General features: G+C 38.2%; 1 protein-coding gene across 3 annotated transcripts; it reads right to left on the reverse strand.

The window, feature by feature from the left end:
• Window positions 1-9,712: 9,712 nt before the first annotated feature.
• Window positions 9,713-15,231, reverse strand: LOC131961754 (B-type lectin plumieribetin-like). Of its 3 annotated transcripts, none has more exons than XM_059326627.1 (4): window positions 15,215-15,231; window positions 15,056-15,145; window positions 10,158-10,251; window positions 9,713-10,053 (listed from the first exon to the last, which is right to left on the reverse strand). In XM_059326627.1, the coding sequence occupies exons 3-4, from the start codon at window positions 10,245-10,247 to the stop codon at window positions 9,796-9,798; spliced, it is 348 nt and encodes a 115-aa protein (XP_059182610.1). In that variant the 5' UTR covers window positions 10,248-10,251; window positions 15,056-15,145; window positions 15,215-15,231; the 3' UTR covers window positions 9,713-9,795. The 3 variants fall into 3 exon arrangements, with proteins under 3 accessions (XP_059182610.1, XP_059182611.1, XP_059182613.1); XM_059326628.1 differs by lacking the exons at window positions 15,056-15,145; window positions 15,215-15,231 and adding exons at window positions 10,759-10,848; window positions 13,122-13,248; XM_059326630.1 differs by lacking the exon at window positions 15,056-15,145 and having other exon boundaries at window positions 15,168-15,218.
• Window positions 15,232-16,252: the final 1,021 nt, after the last annotated feature.

Raw genomic sequence — 16,252 nt, forward strand, 5'->3', positions numbered from 1 at the left:
ATGACCCAAGTGGGTCACTGGTTTATGCACGGTGCAGTGGTGGAATGAAACTAAGTACATTCACTCAAGTGCAATTTTGAGGTACTTTACTTGAGCTTTTCTCTTTAATGTAACTTTATACTTCTACTTCACTAAATTTTGAGGCAAATATTTTACTTTTTAATCTACTCTACTACATTTAGCTGCCAGCTTTAGTTAATTTAGAGTGATTAGACTTTTTTTTTTTTTTTTTAATTAAACCTCATAACAGTATATTAAGAAGTTACAATGAGCCTTATTATTACAAAATTAAAACACTGCTTCCATAAATGCATCAATACAAATAATCCAATTACATTTTTAGAATATATATAAAACAATCTGAGTGGCTCCGTTCTGCATAACGAGTACTTTTACTTTTGTACATTTTGATGCTGATACTTTTCCACGTTTACTTAAGTAAGTTTTGGAAAGGAAAAGTCTATATATAAGTGCAGGTCCCTTTACCACAGGAAGATAAACACTATCTATCCAGCGTTTTTGTAATAACTTGTTTTTGAAACCCATTTTCTGATCAAAAACGTATTAATATTTACCATGATGCAACATTATCAAGGAGTGAATGGCATTTTCAAACAGTGGGTCATCATTCATTGTTGCAAAAATGACATTTCAGACTTTCTTCTCTCAACGAAGGCGGTCGCATTTTTCTCTCCTCTCCCCTCCCTTGTCTTTCCTGCTTTGCTCCTCTCGTCTCGTCTGGTCTAGTGTCTTGTACTTTCAGAGACTCTCTCCACTCTGCTCGCCAAAACTAAAAATCATGGATTTGATCAACTGGTCTCTCAGCGCAATTAATACCATCTTCTCAACAAGAAGCCTGGGCTCGGGGGAGCCCACCTGTCCTCCCGGGACGTTCGCAGCTGGCTACACGATGGACGCGTAGGAGAGGTGGCGAGTCGTGTGCCTGGCGGCTCTTTCCATGGAGGACATTGAAGACATCTACCTATTCGGTACCATGATTACAGGTCTTTTGTTGATTGGATAAGGCATTTCCTTGGTTTATCGAGGAATACAGTAAACGGTAAGGCTGCCCGACTTGATTGAAGCGGTGGGCAGCAGAGCTGTCGGCACTCAGACTGTGACTATAAACCGCAATATGGATAACATCACGGAGAAGCTGGCAGCTTTACAAAGGCGAATGGATCGATTTGGAGAGAGTGGTCATGTAAATTGAATACGGCCACTCGCCCGAAGCCCAAACAATCCCAATCTTATCTGCTTTCGGCCCCCTCAACCAGCTCTGGCCTCAAGGCCGTTGCTGGAATCAACAACTCCCCTGGAAGAACACTGCAGCGAGACGCTCTTACACCCTCTCCCCCACGTCCAACAGACACCTGCTGATTGTTGACTCTGTCTGGAACCTGACCAAGGCTGTCTCCATGGCAACTTGCTGTGTTATCACTATGACATTCCTGCGAACTGAGGCACTGGCCATTTAATCGCTAGTTTGCTGCCCATATATCCATGATTATTTGTTTCACTCATGTGAAATGTTTCATTAATTTTGCTCAGGAATCAATAGTGTTTAAATCAATATCACACACATGCATTCACCTCACTTTCCATGCTTTTAATCTGATTTTATTACTGTTATCATATATAAATAGTTGTTAGTGTTCTATCGTTTATGTCAGATTATTGTGTTTTTTCTGTCCTTTATACATTTCACATATTTCAGGTGGAGGCTTTAAATAAGCCATTGAGGTTTTCTGCATATTATTTGTCATCTTTTTATTTTTTTGTATTTTAAATTGTGCAAAAATCAATTAATAAAAATGACAATACAATTCAATATATTGTGGTTTGCAGAAATGTACAATTTTTGGCTGGAGACTGGGCTGCATACATCTTCAGTGCACAGATATGAGATTGGTATCAATTCTCTCATCTAGAAAGCAAATACGTGTCTTTAATTGTTTGTGACCTTTGCACACAGATGTGCATCTGCAGATCTAGTAGGAAAATGTAAAGCCAAGAGCTACATTGATTACTTGGCTTTACATTTGTTTTAAAGAGAAAATACAACTCCAAATGCGATTCCTGCAAATGCAGTGCACCACTGCTGCTGATGACAGAAAATAAACTCTTGTTTCTTCACCACTGACTGGAAGAAGAGTTGACACCAGATAAAACTTTCATACTTGACATGCCTTTGTACAGTCAAAGCTGCCCAACATCCAGCACATTCAATGATATGTGTCAGATCTGCTCCTCAAAATACCACAGTACAGACATTTTAAAAAGTGAATTTGATCTGAGAAGATAAAACGTGGAATATTTTCTTAGTAAAGATATTTTTAGAGCAGATTTTCACACTGTGTCAAATTTTGGCCTGAAATAAAAAATCTTACTATAAATAGTAAGATGGCCTACCCCGCTTAGTCCTGGTTGTGGTTCTGGTTCTGCTGTGCCTCACTTCCTTCCAGCGGAGCAAGAAAAACAGCAGCAAGCACTTTAAAAAAAATCTGAATCTCGAACAAGTCTACAGATAACAATGATTTATTCCATTCGTTACATCTGGAATACAACGACCATACAAGCAAAAATCTCAGTAAAAAGGAGCTCAAATTAAAGTTGGATCACCAGCGTTATTGGAAAACATATACAATTTGAATCTGGATATGTCTTGCTACTTTTGAATTTTTATGTAATAAGTGAAGCCTGGAAATCTGCCAGAAATGATAATGAGAACTGACATGTCAAAGTGGCCTAATTATAGTGAAATAGGCATGCAACAGGTGAATTACAGATTATTCGCCTACTATGACATGGATCATGTTGTTTTTTCTTCTTTTTGTTTTAACCGGTAGATACAGCCAACAGTGTGGGCGCTCCACTGTTGTAGCTCATTTTTTTGCAGTGGTCCGTCCTGGTTACCCTCATTTCCTGCAACAAGAAAAAAAAAACATCAAACTTCTGTTTGGGCATCATTTGTAGGTATCAATGCAAACACTGCTACATTTTTTACTTTAATCACATACACACAGCAAGATGTGCACCAGAGGCAAGTTCATCAAAATGAAAGGTATGTTATGCAGGATTTACCTATAAAAAAACAATGTATTGCCAAAATAACCACTCTCAATAATCACTTGTGAACAGAAGTGTGAGGCGGTGTCTGCACAGACCCTGACCTCGGCCAAAAAAAATGGATGTAATCCATTGCACTACAGAAATTGCACCAACAAAAAAATGCAAAAATATTGAAGTAAAGTGGAGAAAGTTCCAAAACAAGACTGGATCTTGGTGGCTGTACGAAAATATGAGTGGGACAGACAGGGACGAGGCTTTTTGTTTTTGTCAACAAAGAACAAAGATGCTTGGATCAAAACTAACACAGAGGGAACATGACTTAATTCTCAGTATAGGATGCCATTACTCTACTACAAGGTTGCCCATAAAGTTGTACTAAAATATTTTTTACCCCTTTCCTCCATGAAATGATTGTGACAACGTGAGTTATAATTGACAGATAGTGTATATCTTCTCAAAACAGTATTAATCAATCTATTCCAAACATATCACAATGAAAATGAAACCACAATTTGCAGAGGATTGTGTCTGAAAACAAAATGATTCTAACTTCATGGGTGACCAATTATATCTTTAAGTAGTGAGTAGTTCTTTACTACCTAAATAAACGGTTTGAATGTTATGTACAGCCCCTTTTACATGCCCACGTAGAAAAGGAAATATTAAGAAACTTATCAAGATAAGTTCAAAAATAAATAATAAAATACAACAAAAATGCAGAAGAGGCAGAGATAGTTTTTTTTATTCCATGCATTCTTCTTTCTTGTCAAAACCTGCCGCCTACATTACCCACAATGCCGCTGAAATGCCAACGATTTGGAAGCACAGTTTGGAAACAACTTGAGGTAATTTTCTCAAACTCCCTGCAGCTCCATCTGGAGCCACAAGGGCCTCCCTCACAAACATGCTACATTGTATTGCTGCATAAAAGCTGCATTGTTTTGCATAGAGACTTTTAGAAAACAAAGGAGAGGAATAATACCTGAGTGAGTCTTGGTTTCTGGATGCAGTGAACGTACGGCGTGGGATTCAACTCTATCTCTTCTCCTGAAGTTTTGTAGCAAACTGCGCAGTCCATCAGGGGCTGTGGAGGCATTAAAAACATGAAGATGCTGTACATCGATATGAAAAGAAAGCTTCTCCTCTTGAGATTCACTCACTCTGTCATTCCTGAAGGGGCATGTCTGAGGGTTTGAGTCAGTCGTTCCTTTGGCGCACCTGGTGGGTTTCAGGTAAAAGTGGTAGTAGAGATACCGCACACCGAATCCAGACTGTGAGAGAGCAGAGAGTCATAATGAGCAACAATGCAGCAAAGTCAAATACAAATTGATTAAAGATGCACCAGAAAAGATTTTATTTCAAATAATCTTCAGTATATCCGGCTAAAACAAACAAAAAATCATATTAAAAAATTATAAATAAAACACATTTCAGCCAGGAAACTTAGCCCATAATACTCCAGCTCCTAGACAGTTGTTTGAAAGTAAACATGTCCTTTTTGGGCCTTTTCTGAAATAAATGATGCCGTCAGGTGATCACCAAAGTCACATACTGTTAAGCGTCCCACGGTCTAGGCTCAAGACAAAGGGAGATCACGCCTTTACTGTCTTAGCTCCAATGCTGTGGAACAAGCTCCCCCTCAGTATCAGAGCAGCTGAGTCTGTGTATCATTTTAAAAAACTTTTTAAAACCCACTTGTACAGACTGGCATTTGTGCAATGATTTCTAACGTTCTTACACATATTTTAATTTTGTATCCTATTATTTTTGCTTGTTCACTGTTTTTGATGATGTTCTGTTATTTTTGTTTTAACTGTTGTATTGCCTCCATGATAATGTTCTTTGTAAAGCACCTTGTAACCCTGGTTTTGAGACAATATATAATAAATTTAAATTCATCCTCTGAAGATCATGAACACCTGTATCAAATGTCATGGAAATCCATGCATCCATAATTTTCTTTTGCTGGACTGCTCTTGTCGAGGCTGTGATATTGTAATTCAGGCTGTTTCTCATACTGTTCATAGTTTTACGACCCTGATTCAGGAGGATTTGGGACATTATTCAGGATGTAAATGAACAGAAAAAGCAATTGTTTGTTGATCCATTTCAACCAAAAGTCAATTGAGTTCAGTACCAAGACAAGATATTTAATGTTCAAACTGCTATATGCAATTTAAATTTATTGAAATTAAATTAAATTAAAAATTATTGAATATAAAGCAGATACACATACAGTTGAGTGTTTTTTCGCTGTCACGATGCCTGCTTTTGACTTTTGACTCTGCTTCTGTTCCATAGGAGTCTATGGGCTGTTGTCAAGAGGAAGGTGAGAGACACCAGACGCAGATGACCTGAAAGCTGCTATAAAAGCAACTTCCATTACTTCCATTACAACTCAGCAGCCTCAGGCTGATCACCTCCATGCCACACCATATTAATGCAAAAATTCATGCAAAAGGAGCCCAACCAAGTATTGAGTGTATAAAAATGAACATACTTTTCAGAAGCCTGAGATTTGTTCTTTTGATCTTATGTAATATTCTAATTTTCATTATATCTAGGCCATAGTAGTCATCAAAATTACAAGAAAAACAGGCTTGAAATTTCACTTTCTGAAATAATTGACAAAAAGTATTGAACTTCTTCACAATATTCTAATTTTTTGAGATATACCTATAAAGACGCCTTTGTACAGTCAAAGCTGCCCAAATCAAACACAATCAATGATTTCTGTCAGATCTTCAACTCAAAATACCACAGTACAGAAATTTAAACAAGCGAATTTGATGTGAGAAGATAAAACGTGGAACATTTTCTTAGTAAGGATATTTTTACAGCAGATTTTCCCACTGTGGACTGAAAAGGGGCAGTAGTTTTTAAAATGAATTTTATACATAATAAGATGGTCTACCACGCCTGGTTTTGACTTTTGACTCTGCTTCTGAAATCTGCTCATATTCGTCCTTATTGCCCAATAGCTCATGTTATCATTTGGTGGGAGCTGAAGAGGGAAAACACACAGACAGTTTGCAGACGTCTCAAATTTCAGTTGTGGCTTTTCTCCAAGCCAAGACTGAAACCAAATCAATATGAAAACCATAAACTGCCAACGAATGTGGATATCTTTTCTGCGGCCTGCACAGTGAGCGTAACATTCCAGTAAGGACACGCCTCATCTTTTGGCACAACCAAACCACAGCTGAAAACATGTTGAAATTTGAAGATCCACAGAACACTTGATGTAAAGCAGATGTGAAAACAAGTATGAACAAGAGTTCCCTGAAGGCACAGTGACGGTGCCAACATCTGTTTTACAGAAGTAAAACTGAAAGCAGGACGAACCTGAAACTGAACTTCAGTCATTTTTCTTACTTTTTAAGATTAATATTAAAAGTTTGCCTGCTTTGTTTATATTTGGTATTTAATTGTCTCCTGAGGACTTTCAGGAGAACGTTTGCTTCAAATCTGCTGTGTTATCACTCCTTATTAATGTTCACAAAACTGCTGTAAGTGTACCAACACAGGAAACTTGTTAAAAACAGATATCCATGTTAACTCTTCAGGCCACGAATTGATAAAAGAACTGATAATAAAATCGAAACTTCAGGTTTACCTCAATATCTGACTTCTCCACACTTCTCAAGAAGCGAAAATGGTGGTGTACCCCTGCATGGGTGTTGAGCTGCTCTAACGCCAGATCCACTCCCTTCTTGTAGTAATCAGGCAGCCCATCATAAGAGTCCTGGGCCCCGGCAGAGTACAGAACAGCTCCAGCACAAACGAGAAGCAGCAACCCTGCAGCCATCTTCCTCCGAGTGTGTGAGGAGAATACCTCGGCTCAGAGGGTGAACTCCCTCCTCTCTCTCTCTGTGGGATCAATACTCACATCCAAAACAAGTCCTATTATGGCTGTGTGAGTAACAAGTGGAACTAAACAACCTGACTATCAAAGGGCCCGCTGCGCCAACTGTTTACTTTTTAACTTCCAGTTCCAGTAACACCCCGGGGGACTCAGATTCTATCTTGTTTTAACAAAACACATTCTCAAAGGGGGAGTTTACGCAGAAGGAGCTGCTTGCCAGAAGTGGAATTACACTCATATCCCTAAAGGTTTTCACAAAAGAGAGCTGGATTAGTAATCCAAGTCCTGGAAACAAGCCCAGCATGCCATGAGAAGCCTTTGGACCCAGGACAAATATAAAGGTCAGGGGTGATCTGTGGGTGAATGAACTTTTTAGTTCTGCTTCATCTGATCTTTTGTTGTTGCATTTACGGGAAAAACTGACGAAGCAGTGAGTACAAGTGTGACGCACTAGTACTCTACTTGCTCTACTTTTCAATACAACACACACACACACACACACACACACACACACACACACACACACACACACACACACACACACACACACACAACAATACTGTTCCAAAGCGTAAAAAATATAATACCCCATTACAAGTAAAAGTCCTGTATTCAAAATCCTGAGCCAAATTATACAAGTAGTAACTAAGTACATTTACTCAAATACTGTATTTAAGTATAATTTTGAGGTACTTGTACTTAAGTATTTCCATTTTATCTAACATAATACATCAATCTACTACAAGTTGCTTCATTTTGAGGCAAATATTGTACTTTTTACTCCACTACATTTAGCTGATAGCTTTAATTACCTTTCACGTCAATATTTAACAAAAAAAACATGATAAAATTGATTTGAAAGTGATTAAACTTTTTTTTTTAATTATTAAACCTCATAACCGTATATTAAGTATAGTTTAAATGAACTCTATCTGGACAACTGTAAAATGCTGCTTACATAAATGCATCAATAATAACAATCCAACAATATTGTTCCAGCTTTTATTTCTTGTTAGTATTTAGTTTTGTATTTAGTTTATTAATAACAATGAGCATTGTTTAATTATTCTAGACGTTGCCATTACAAATATATAATATCTGAGTGGATCCATTCTGCATAACGAGTGCTTTCACTTTTGACACTTTTGATGCTGATACTTTTGTACTTTTACTTAAGTAAGCTTTGAATGCAGGACTTTTACTTATAGTGGAGTAATTTCACAGTGTGGTATTAGTACTTTTATTCTTTTTACTTTTACCAAGTAATAATTGATCTGAATACTTCTTCCACCACTGACAAGTATAATCATTTAAGTCCGGGTAAAGCAAAAATCTATGTGACCACAGAAAAATGTGTTATTAAACACCCAGCCACATATGAATAAATAAAAAAAATCGGCGTAAGTGTAAAAAATTTGGTTTTAAAATAGTGGAAAATTGAGCAATATGCTCTGGAACACTGGGGGCGTGTCCGCTGAAGGAGCTGAAACCTGATATCTGATATCTATCTTCTTTCCCTTCTCTGTTCCTCTTAAAATGTTCATGCCAAACAAACTACGGATAATAAATCTTGTGTTTCTGTTCTGCAGTGTAGATCTGCTCTCATGTCTTGCGTCTTCGGCACAGAGGTCTTCAAACGTTATAAGTAAATGTATCAGCATTAGCTACCGTTGGTAGAGATACTTATATAGTGTTGGGGGCGTAGCTATGATAAGGAAGCTCCAGTGTGTCATCGAGCCATGATTTTAGACATGCCCAAACATCCTGAACTAAAAAAACAGGCGGCAACCTCCAGGTCTGAGCAGTGAGGCAAACCAGGAAGTGCCTTAAGCTGCATTCTACCGAAAATTCCAGCAGGGGGAATTCTACAGTTGATAAGCAACTTTGTGTGGGATGTGTTTGAGGTGTGCTCTTTGTTCCTGAACCTATTATTACAAAACTACATCAAGCGATCATGCATTTCACCGTTTTATTTGGAGTTTAGCATAATGTTTTTAAAATCATTTAGTTTTTGAAGGAGCTAAAAGTAAGTGCTTTAAGCATACAACTAATGCTACCTATACATCAGAAGACTTCTAAAAGATTTGGAAAAGACTCCCGGAAAACTATCAGCTCACACCTGCTCACATTGTTAGAATAATCTATGATTATGTCTCTGTTGTCTGTCTCTGTATGACGAACATCACTATCTATGCATGCGTAATTCACTATATGTGTGTGTGTGTGTGTGTGTGTGTGTGTGTGTGTGTGTGTGTGTGTGTGTGTGTGTGTGTGTGTGCACTCTGTGCATGCAAGATGCTTTGATACAATGATCATGTGCTAATATTGTTTTAAAACTATGATTAAACTAAATAAATGTACTGCATCTGCTTAAACTTCATCTCCCCTATTTAGAGTAAGATTCTATAATCACAAAAAGATATATTTAATGTTTTACTTGTACTTTTTCCCTCACTCATCTATTGGTAGTTGATTGTGTTACGTCACTGCGACTAGCAGACCCAAGACTAGGGAAAGACGGACACGAAACAGTGCAGATTACTACCTTAAACTTAACGATTGAGATGACGGGAGCGCGCCGTGACTCCAGTAAAACTCCTTTACTAAAGACTTTCAGTTTTTAGTCTTAGACTGTGAAAATATTTTGGTGTAAGCCCAGCATGATAGTTTTGTTTGAGTGAAGTACCCTATTTTTCTACTTTACCTTTTTCTGGATACAAACCCAAACAAACCCTATTCAAACAGATACTACAGTAAAGAACAGAAACACTTACATTCATTGTAAGAAGTTGTGCTTTTATTTGCTTTCAGATTATAGCATCAGTTTACTGTAACCTGCTGGCATCCAAAGATGACTTTCACTTCTTGCCTTTGGAGGTTGAAGAGTTCCAGATTTCTTGAGCATCCTTGAACACCAGCAGTTTGCCGTCATTGGTCAGCTCAAGACGACACATGTGGTCACCACTGGAAGAGTCAGACTGCCACTTGGGAATGTTATCCTTGTTGTACATGACCAGGTTGCAGTCATTCTGCATGCACAGACGGAAACCGCCTGATCCATAAGTGTCTGAAGCCCAAACAGGCTTCCAGCCATAGATGACAAAGTTGCCATCAGTCTGCAGGCAGAAAAAGACACATTTCACTGTTAACTAAACAATACCAAGCCAAAATATAGAGTGAACAGTTTAGTTAGAATTTAATTAAAGAGTGAGTGACTCACCTGGAAGACAGCTTTCCACTCTCTGTTGTTGGACATCAGGTAGTCTCCCGGGTGGAGCTCACAATTTCTGGACAGGAAGTTGGTACTCATGATTCTGAAACAAACAGAAACAATTAAATCTGTGATGTTGCATTGTTGTGGAAAATCTTAATAGACGACAAGAGTTTCTTAGAAAGACAGCCCTGTGTGGGATTTAATGACACATATCAAAAAACAGATACGTTATACCTAAGTTCTCATGATTTCCTGTTATTGTTCCCAAATAATGCAGTGGGATTTCCTAAATCAGAGCTGCTTCTTATCTTAATCAAGCAGCTTCCAGGTACAGAGACACTGTGATTGTTGGTCAAATTCTGTGTTTTTGTCAATATTTTAAAACATCTTCAAATTAATCTACAACAGCATCTGGCTAAAATCAACACCATGTTTTGGCATTTATTTGTAGTAATTTATAACTGAATAGTAGCTCTTCTTTTGCCTCTTACATTGAAAGTAATTTTTTTCATAATGATCCATCTTAGTTTATAACCACAGTTATAATAAAGTGATCGAACAGCATCCTGCAACTCGTGCTCAATAATATATGCATCAGAGTACTTACAGCTTTAAGTGTCCAACAGCAGTCAGTCAGTGAGCAGAAGTGAAGGAGGTGAAATTCACAGCTGGTCACTGCATCTTTATATCATCTGAGCTGGAGGTGGAGGGGGAGTGGCATACAGTCAGATATATATATACACATATATTTCATAAGCAGTCCTGAGTTTCATTTTTCAATAATTATGCAATTCATTTCCAGCATTTACCAACATAAACTCTATCTTTACAAGGAAAAACATTCTGATGGACACTGTCAAGACGTGTTAAAGTAACTATATTCCAATTAACCCATCTGTGGTCGTCTAAGGATTAATAAAACCATTTGGCTGAAAAGTTTCTTATACTATATACTTTATATTTAAGCAATGAAGTCCCATGTGCCCAGATATATAATAAAAAAAAAATTGCTGCATCTCAGAAACTACAAAGCAAAAAGTATTTGTGTCTACGAACTCATAAGAACTAAAAGAAAAATAAATAAAAAAGTCAAAGACATGTGTAACAGCTACTGCAGCGGCAGCACCGTGCTGACAGATAGTAATCCTGAAAATCAGAGAAGATAGTATGAGGCAGGGCAACAGTGTGTTAATCCTTTTGTTTCCTCTGCAGTTATATTTATTTAACATTTTCTTTCAGTAAGTGCATGTGACAAAGAAATCATTTTTATGTTCAATGTATATTTCATATACAATGTCTCAAGATGAGAATGAGTTTAAATTATTATAATTTCAATACAACAATTCTTTTGACTCTGAATTTTAAACTAGTACTCAATATGCAGTAAGTACATTTGTCATGGTATAATTACCCAAATAGCTGTTGTGGACACATTTAGAAACTTTTAACATCAGTATGTAACATCTGTCTTATTCAATGAGCAGAAATCATAATCTGTAAACTTAGCAGCACTAACTTAACACTTCACTGTATAGAATGCTCTAGTATAAACAGCTTTACACTAAGTTAACTTTAAATATCTAATGGCCATGGCAAAACCATTAACTATCTTAACATGAATTCATGAGGTTCAAAATGTTTAACATTAGCTTAACATGGTAGGGCAAAATGTGTGAGCAGCACTAACCCTTACATAAAGGCTCATACAAATCAACATTTCAGGCAGAAGTAGTGAATGCATCACCGCATTTGCCAGCTTCCCTCAGTATGCTTAGCTCTCCCCTATCTGGATCTCAAACAAAGGCAAAACCACATTCTTAACACAAACTACTTGGCCAAAATAGTTAGCTAGAATCATAACATGGTTTTATCTTGTTTTAGTGTTGTTTTGCACATCACCAACCTGAAAATCAGGAAAGAAAGTATGAGGCAGTGTTTTCTGTGTTATCTTCATCATTTGTTTTAGGTTTGTCTCATCAGACACATTGCTGTCTGAGGGCAGTGGTTTCAGTTCTCGATGCATCTCATCATGTTTGTGACTGAGGCCCTGGTTTATCGTGTGCAGGAAAATGTCTTGGACTGTGTTTGTGTTGTATTTCACTTCTGATTCAGCATATTTAGAAGCAAACAGGATTTTTTGTTTCGGGCATATAACACAGTACAAGAACTGCTGTGGTGTTTGGCTGTCATTTTGTTGAGTGCACATGAGCTCTTATAAGGGTCTGTGATACTCCACCCAACCAAATAAGACTACAGGAAGCCTTTAGGCTCATCTAAGGTTAAATTGTCCTTGTGCATTAACATGTCCTTAAAGTTTCCTAATTTGATGACTTTGAGAACATCTCTCAGTATCTCAGCCTCACTGAATCCTCCCTTAACGCCTTCATCAATTTGTCCGCATTTGTTGTCGTAGCTTATGTCTGAGATCTGATCCCTGATTTGTCCGCCTTGAATCTTGAACTCCTGTCAGAGTAGTGAAAGATCTCGGAGGGGGACCATCTGTTCATGTGTACCATGTGACTGTTGTTCAGTAATGCTGTTACTGTGAGTGTTGTTCGGTTGTGGTTTAAGTTGTGGTGGTAAAGGTGTCAGTGTGGGTGGTGGGGTGGGGTTGTTGATGTACTGTAGAACTTTGTTGCTTAGCTCAGCATAGTTGGAAAGCATTCTCTGTGGCTCTGTGTCAATTTTCTGTGGCGTTTTGACATCAGTAGCTGTTGTGGGGGAGATTGGATTAGTTACTGGTGAAGCGTTAGCTAGGCTAACTGCAGTGGTGTGGGTTGTGTTAGTATCAGGGGCGCTCACTGCCATGTTATTAGTATTTGCATTTGACTGACCTGCTCTCACTGTCATTCAGTTCAGGGTTTGATAACATATCATGCACAACACCTTCAGCACCTGCTTTGGTTTGAGCAATGCCACTCTGTATCACATCATCCATAGTGTCATTAGGCTTTAACAATACTGCCATACCTGAATCCTCAGATTCTACCAAAGTCTCACTGTTCATGAAAGACAGAATGTACTCGAAACAACCCTCTTCATCTTCAACCAACATGCAAGGCCAGTTGGAAAAGTTCATCAGCTGTCAGTGAGTAGACTCTTCAGATGCTCCACACCATGCTTCTTCTCTGGCTGTCCCCCGGACTGCTTTCCCCTCTTCCTCACAGCTGATCCTCTTCCGGGTATCTCCCTCAACCTCGGCCCTCTGAGTTGTTCAGCGCGTCTAGCACAGTCTCGACTTTCCCTTCCTCACAGGTGCTCAGCGTGGTGAAGACAGGGTCTGTCCATTGAGGTTACAGGCTGGATGAATTGGGTAGTCTCTTCACGATCAGTGGATAAGGGGGAACATCAGTGGTGTGGTTGTCACACTCGATCTTCCTCCAGTTGCATGGACTGAAGATGTATCAGCTTCAGTCAGTTGAATCTGGTTGTGCTTGTAGCCTGTGCATCTGTTGCCATCCCCGAACGGGCCACCAAAAATCTGTAACAAGTACTGCAGCAGCAGCACCGTGCTGACAGATAGTAATCCTGAAAATCAGGGAAGATAGTATGAGGCAGGGCAACAGTGTGTTAATCCTTTTGTTTCCTCTGCAGTTATATTTATTTAACATTTTCTTTCAGTAAGTGCATGTGTCAAAGAAATAATTTTTATGTTGAAAGTATATTTCATATACAATGTCTTCAGATGAGAATGAGTTTAAATTATTATAATTTCAATACAAAGCCATTGAATAAAATATTTCTTACTGTATAAAATACATATTTTAAGTGAATGCATCACCGCATTTGCCAGCTTCCCTCAGTAGGCTTAGCTCTCTCAAACAGGCAAAACCACATTCTCACATATTTTTCCAAACTTGTACTGTTAGATACTTTCCAAAATGTCTGTATCAAATTGAGACTTTTTAGAACAATCAGAACAAATGTGACATTTTCCATATCTTACTAAATATAGTCTTTGGGCTGGTTAAACTGTCAAGTGAGTTGAGATCTTCCCAACGTTGTTAGCACACCAGGTCTTACAAAAATGTACCTTAAATAATCTTTATATGACCCACATACAGTGCTTAACAAATTCTTTAGACCGCCCGACATAACAACAAGGAAACATAAATATTTTAGAAATCTTTCAAAAGCTTGTTTAAAACTAAAATGTTATAGTTTGTTTATTTGGGGAAAAAAACTAACAGAATTCACCTTTTTATACCGAGATTTGAGCTGGTTTCTCTGAGAGGTCAGGAATTAATGAAGCAGAAGATGCAACCACAAAAACTAATTTTCCTTTTGAGGAATGCAAGTAAATAACTAATTTGACATCTTAATCAATAAATAATAATGTGCTTTACTATTTTTCTGATCATGCAGAAACCTCTGTGTCTGAGCAGTGAAGCTAAAGTGTAAGTGCATTCTTTCTAATGGCCAGCAGGGGGTGGTAATACCACACTAAACATTCTCATAATTGGTTTATGTTCTCAAATGTTAGTTTGAAGCCTTCTTCAATACAGTATGATGTTCATTTTGTAAAATATGGTCCTATTTAGAGTAAAGTAGACAATGAAGCATGGTATGCTTTAGAGTGTGGCAACCATGTGATTGACAGGTCGCTACCACAGTGCACTGTGTGTTTTTGTCTTTGAACTTTGACCCTTTCAGTCAGTGTGTCTTAAACAATTAAGTCGCTCAAAAAATGTTTTGTCCAGTGTTCAGGCAGATGTAAAAACACTGTAAGGAGTCGGCTTGTCCCTTAATAACCTATTAACCTGTATTTTGATGCTTTACCAACATTTTTCTTGAAACTTTCATGTGAATAAAACCTTTTGAAATTAATGAAAATGAAGTGAAAGAGAAGGAGCTGTATGGCATCAGCCGAAAGACACAAGGATCAGAATTTTTTTTTTTTTTACCTTTATGATGATTGTGTTGATTTTAACAGTCATCTCTTGATGGTTTTGTAGTTGGTATTTACCCAATCTGAGGCTTTTGCACAGTCAAATCTATTGATGTCATTAAACGCACCATCAGAACAGTTTTATGTAATGGCCTGGCAATCAGCTTGACCTCACACAGACTTGTTCCTTCCATCGATCTCTTTTCCCATCTGTTCCAGCAGCGTTTCAAAAGCCAAAACATTTCTTCATGTGTCTTCATCTGGGGCCAATCAAGAATGCCTGGTTGCAAACAAATTTTAAAAACATTTTCAAATGTAACAAGGCTCCCGATTGGACAAACACAATAATTGGTAATCAAGACATTATTGTTTCAGCTGCATTGCCACGTCTCTGCTGTATGACATGGCGTCATCTTGTGTTTTTTTTATGTTGTTTGCAAGGACTTTGCATTAATAGTTGCAGTGAAAACAAGCAGCATACAGAGGCTGATGAGGTTTTGGAGATACATGCTGACATGGTTGTTGTCTGCTGGAACTGCTTGAACTAAAAAACAAAACAAAAAAAACTTCAAGATACTGATCAGTGATTGACACCTTAAGTAGCTAACAAGACTGGAAACGTGCACAAGAAAGTGCTCCAGGAACCCTCGGTCATCAGAAGAGTCACTCAAGAGAAGTGATGCACAGGAATGAGCTTTTGCACTGTATGCAAAATGTTAGAAAAATTTGTATTAATCTGGGGTTTTTCCAACGTTTTAATCATACTAAGCAAATGTGATCCTGTCTGCTGTATGTAGAGGCACTGGCTTTGAGTTACATCAGACCAGTGCTTCTGCAAAAGGCTGGCAGGCTAGATAAGGTTAACTATATGTTAAGATCGGGCGCCCCGGTGGCACACCTGGTAGAGCGCGTACCATAGAGGCACCGTCCTCGTGATCGGGCGGCCCGGGTTCGAATCCGACTCGGAGCCCTTTCCAGCATGTCTTCCCCTCTGTCTCCCCCTTTCACTCTGTTTCTCACTATCAATAAAGCCTTGAAAATGGCCAAAAAAATATCTTTAAAAAAACAAAAAAACTATATGTTAAGATAAAGGGAAGTACACATGACTGGGGGAGTCAGACACGGGTCAGACGTATTTCTGTTGACCGTACCTTTGACTATGGGGAACTGAGAATAACAGCATCTGTGTCAGACAGGTCAACTAGGCATTGGA

The sequence above is a fragment of the Centropristis striata genome, chromosome 23, assembly GCF_030273125.1.
Source record: "Centropristis striata isolate RG_2023a ecotype Rhode Island chromosome 23, C.striata_1.0, whole genome shotgun sequence".
Taxonomy (NCBI): domain Eukaryota; kingdom Metazoa; phylum Chordata; class Actinopteri; order Perciformes; family Serranidae; genus Centropristis; species Centropristis striata.